The 4668-nt window shown below is 61.0% G+C and overlaps 1 protein-coding gene across 1 annotated transcript in view; it reads right to left on the reverse strand.

The window, feature by feature from the left end:
* Positions 1-194: 194 nt before the first annotated feature.
* The window catches only part of IL6ST (interleukin 6 signal transducer), a 22664-nt gene continuing 18190 nt past the window's right edge, over positions 195-4668 (reverse strand). The window contains exons 13-15 of the mRNA XM_006761817.2: positions 3271-3411; positions 1701-1797; positions 195-655 (exon numbers count right to left, since the gene is read on the reverse strand). Of these exons, the coding sequence (XP_006761880.1) occupies positions 529-655; positions 1701-1797; positions 3271-3411 (365 nt within the window). The 3' untranslated portion in view covers positions 195-528. The remainder of the gene's footprint in view (positions 656-1700; positions 1798-3270; positions 3412-4668) is intronic.

A 4668-nucleotide genomic window follows, 5' to 3' on the forward strand; every position in this document is an offset into this window, starting at 1 on the left:
CCGGCCACGAGCGCCCAGGTCCAGCTGCGGGGACGTTCTCCGTGGGCCAGCCCACGCTGCTGGCTCAGCACTCGCTCTCCATGCCCCGACGGGCGGCCCAGGCTAACGGGACAGAGAAACTAGAAACGTTCAGAAAAAACAAACGCAAATGACTCAGGCTCCACGGAACACGCACACACTACACATGAGCCTGTTAACTCGGAATCCCGGGAGGGAAGGCAACGCAGACAGACCCCCCTTCAAGGAGGTTCCCGGGATCCAGGAGGGACCCGCCCGTCAGCGCGGGAACACGCCGGCTGCGCAGGCCGATGGGGACACGAAGCGGAACGCCCGCCCGCGGGGCGGCGCCGACACCTGTGAGCTTCGCGCTGCAGGACCAGGCTGTCTGCGGCCGACACCCACGTGTCAGCGTGAATGTGCTCCAAGGGTGACGGCACAGGACGCGCAGGCATCACGTGAAATGCGGGTTACGATCCTCATTCGTGTGCTATTCTGGTTCCACTTACTTTTTGATCCAACTGGTTAGGTCTAGGTTGACCCCCAAAACGTGCCCGCATTTGCCCTCTGTCTTACCCGGGGCGGCGTGTGCGGCGACCACTGGGCAATGTTGCTCTTGGACGGGTCGGGGACGTTGGGCCAGATGTGCTTTTTAATCCTGGAGAGAAGGAGACACGGCTGGTGAGGGGCCATGGGCAGCGCACGAGGGGGTCCCTGACCCCAGACACACCCCCCACCAACAGCACCCGCTGAGCAGCCCGTGTGAGACAGGACCGCCTGCCTATCGTGACGAAAGGCCGCCAACGAGACTGAGCTCGCCAGCGACATTCCACCAGGAAAACCCCAGGTCGTCCTGCACGGAGGCCACTGCCGAGCTTCGCCAGGCCACGGCGTGCGGCAGCTCGGCCCTCCCGACGGCAGGAGAGAAACCGCCCAACTTCCAACAGTCAGACAACAGACGCATTTCAGCTGGGCACCAGGAAAGGAAGGAAGAGCAACAGAACTAAAAACACTAAGTAAGGAGATCCGTCATCACAGGCCTCCCCACATGTTTCCCTCCTACAGGCCCTGCCCGGTCAGAGCCCAGCTCTGCAGGGAGCGGTCGCGGGAGGGAAAGGACCTCCAGGCTGCCCCCTGCACAACCAGGCAGTGTGGGCGGAGGGCTCCCACCTCGGCCCACAGACCAGCCACGAGCCGACTGAGAAACACTCCTCTCGCCCCATCTGCACAAAAAGCAAGTTCTCCCCAAGAGAGAACCTCAGCCCCGAGGGCGACCCTGTAATCCCATCAGACGCCCACTAACCCACAGCCACCGGACGAGTGAGCACGTCCCTGAGCCTGGAGAACGGGTGACAGTTTCTGATAAAGTGAGACGTGCACCTGCCGCACGCCTGGCGACCCTCCTCGCTAACGCACACGTGACACCAAGACGCGCTCCACGAGCAGCGCACGTCGCTCACAGCGGCCACCGTCCAAGAAACCCTGGAGCTTCCGCCACAGCGTGTGGGCTGATGCGACGGACCGTGCCCAGGACACTGCTCCGCAGCGAGAAGGCACGAGTCGCAGCAGCGCTGGCCCTCAGGACGCTGAGAGCCGTCAGACACGCCGGAGGGAGAGCCGTCAGACAGGCCAGGGGAGAGCCGTCAGACAGGCCGGGGGAGAGCCGTCAGACAGGCTGGGGCAGGTGCGGGAGGGGTACTCACAGGTCCCGCTTGTTGAAGCAGAGCAGCACGCCCAGCAGCGTGAGCAGCAGGAAGGCCAGGCACACGGGCACCACGATGGCCTCGATCTCGCCCTGGGCTGGAGGGGACGGGAGATGAGACAGGGCTCAGCGAAGCCGGGGGGACAAGCGTTTCCTGCCACCCGGCTGCGCACGCAGACCCGCTCCACAGCCCGACAGACCGCCCTGCACAGCTGGGGGCGTCGGCATCCTTACAGCACAGGCCCTGAACGGAGGCGGTGCCTGATCAGACAGCCCTGCTGTGCGTGGCTAGATGCAGGTAAACGCGCCCCTAAGTGCACGGGGAACCAGGTACGCAGGCGACACACTGCACGGTGACACTCGCTTTATGCAGGGTCTGGAAGCGCCCCAATCTCTCTGCGAGGTGCCTGGGCTATTGGGGAAGATGAACACCAGCCCATCATTCCAGCCTTTCCACGTTTCACGGCTGCTTCCCCCTTCCTGTGGCCCATCCCAGCCACGCGGCTCACATAGTGGGCAGCCCGGGACAGTGCTCACATGCTGGCGGGAGGCGGACAGGGGACCGGGCGGGAGGCGGCGAGGGGGAGGCGGACAGGGAGGCGCACAGGGAGGCGCAGGGCTATCTGGGCAACAAAGGGGTGAGAACAGTGGTCGGCAAACCGCGGCTCGTGAGCCACATGCGGCTTTTTGGCCCCTTGAGTGTGGCTCTTCCACAAAATACCACGTGCGGGCGTGCACGTACAGTGTGAATGAAACTTTGTGGCCCACGCGCAGAAGTTGGTTTTGGGCCTGGGCGAGTCCATTTTGAAGAAGTGGCGTTAGAAGAAGTGGGGGGGGTCAGTCGGTCGGGCCGCGGGATACGCAGCGGGGGAGGCGCCAAATATCAACAGTACTTAAACTATGTAAGGTAGGTTAATAACAATGTACCTACCTATATAGTTTAAGTTTAAAAAAATGTGGCTCTCAAAAGAAATTTCAGTCGTTGTCCTGTTGATATTTGGCTCTATCGAATAATGAGTTTGCCGACCACTGGGTTAGAACCAAGGGAAGAGGCATTTTTGAGGACAGAGAGGCCACAGGAGTTGGACTGAGAAGGAGGAAGATCGGGAAAGACAGAGGCACAAAGACCAGACCACAAAGGCTTCTGAGCGACAGCCAGGCTTCAGCCTGGGCGGGAAGGGGCGTCGGGGGGCGGAAGGGGTGCCCGTGAAGCTGGGTTGCAGGGGTGAGTAGGACCCGCAGGGCAGACCAGGCCCCCAGCACTGGCCATAAAAGCAGGGGCAGCAGACAGACCCCCACGATCTGCCAGCGAAGAAACGAGCCACTGAGGAAGGCACCCAGCTTTGTCGAGTTTTTAGGGTCCAGGTGAAACCAGTCAGAAACAGTTAAAACAAAAAAGGTCAGGAAAACGATTTTCTATCATTTGAAGAAACAACTAAAACAGATCCTAGCATAAATGTCTAATTTCTGAACCTCATTCCTATGAACCCAAAGAGGGTCTTTTAACAAGACTCCAGCACAGACAGCCCTTCAGGCGGATGAGACAGAAAGGGAGGCTGTCCGCTGCTCACCGAACTTGGGGGTGGTGAAGGTGAACTCGGGGCCGTCCTTGCCGCCCTCGTCCGTGTAGGCCGCCATGCGCACCATGTAGAGCGTGTCGCTCGTCAGCGAGGACAGCGTGTACTCCGTGTGGGAGGAGTCCACGTTCACGGCTGGAAGAAAACGACAGGTCAGTCAGCTGCGGGCCTCTGCTCCCTGCCTACATCCGACAGGGAGAGGACCCACAGGAACGGAGCTATTTTACCCACAACAACGTTCCCAGCTGAGGTGACAGGCCCGGAGGCAGCCCCGGGCAGCCTGTGTCTGTGCGGAGGGCCCGCCCCCGGGGAGGGGCGGCAGGAGGAGGAGAGGCCTCATGGGGGAAAAAAAACGGACAGGGGGCGGACGGGGGACTTACGGGCTTGCTTCAGGTACGCCCTCACGGCCTCGGGGCTCCCCGGCCCGTCACTGTACACCGGGGTGACCGTGATTAGGTAGCAGGTGCTCTCTGCCAGGCTCCCTGGAGGAGGGGGGATCGGATGCTGTTTCCCTCACAAGGAGTGTGTCTGACTCCACTGCTTGTGTCACATCAGAGCTGCATGGACTGCTCTCAACCTGCAGCTTCTGAAGGAAGCCCTGCCTCTGGCACTGGGTTCCAGCTCAGAGGGTAACTGTGCACGAGAGTCCAAGGCCACCCTCACATGTCAATGAGCGGGTACAGGTGACCCTCATGTCAATGAGAGGGTACAGGTGACCCTCAGTGCCAATGAGAGGGTACAGGCCACCCTTATCGCCAATGAGCGGGTACAGGTGACCCTCAGTGCCAATGAGAGGGTACAGGCCACCCTTATCGCCAATGAGCGGGTACAGGTGACCCTCAGTGCCAATGAGAGGGTACAGGCCACCCTTATCGCCAATGAGCGGGTACAGGTGACCCTCGGTGCCCAATGCAGTGGGTAAAGCGTTTACGTCGTCATAAGAGTGATGACTGCAGTCAGTCGGGAGTTAGACCCCTGACCTCACGTTATCGGAACCTGCCTCCTAGTCTGACGACTCGTCTGCCCGGTGAACCTGCTGCCCCCGAGCCAGGCCCACTTGGTCAGGTGACTCAGGAAGGAGAACTGGGTCATTTCCCCAGAAAGTAACCCCAGTTACAAGGAGAAGTGATCCCGACTCGGCCATCTTTAACACCCCGACAAGGTGGCTGCTGCTCAGCCACCTAGTGACCAGCACAGCGCGTCGTTATCTGCACTCGGCTGTCCACAGTACGAGAGGGAGTGTTTGTGGCACTGAAAAGGGAGCACACACCCGGGAGGAGGGAGCACACACCGGGAGCAGGGAGCACACACCGGGAGCAGGGGGCACACACCAGGGCAGGGAGCACACACCAGGGCAGGGAGCACAGACCAGGGAGCAAGGAGCAGGGAGCA

Source organism: Myotis davidii, unplaced genomic scaffold (assembly GCF_000327345.1).
Source record: "Myotis davidii unplaced genomic scaffold, ASM32734v1 scaffold496, whole genome shotgun sequence".
NCBI lineage: Eukaryota > Metazoa > Chordata > Mammalia > Chiroptera > Vespertilionidae > Myotis > Myotis davidii.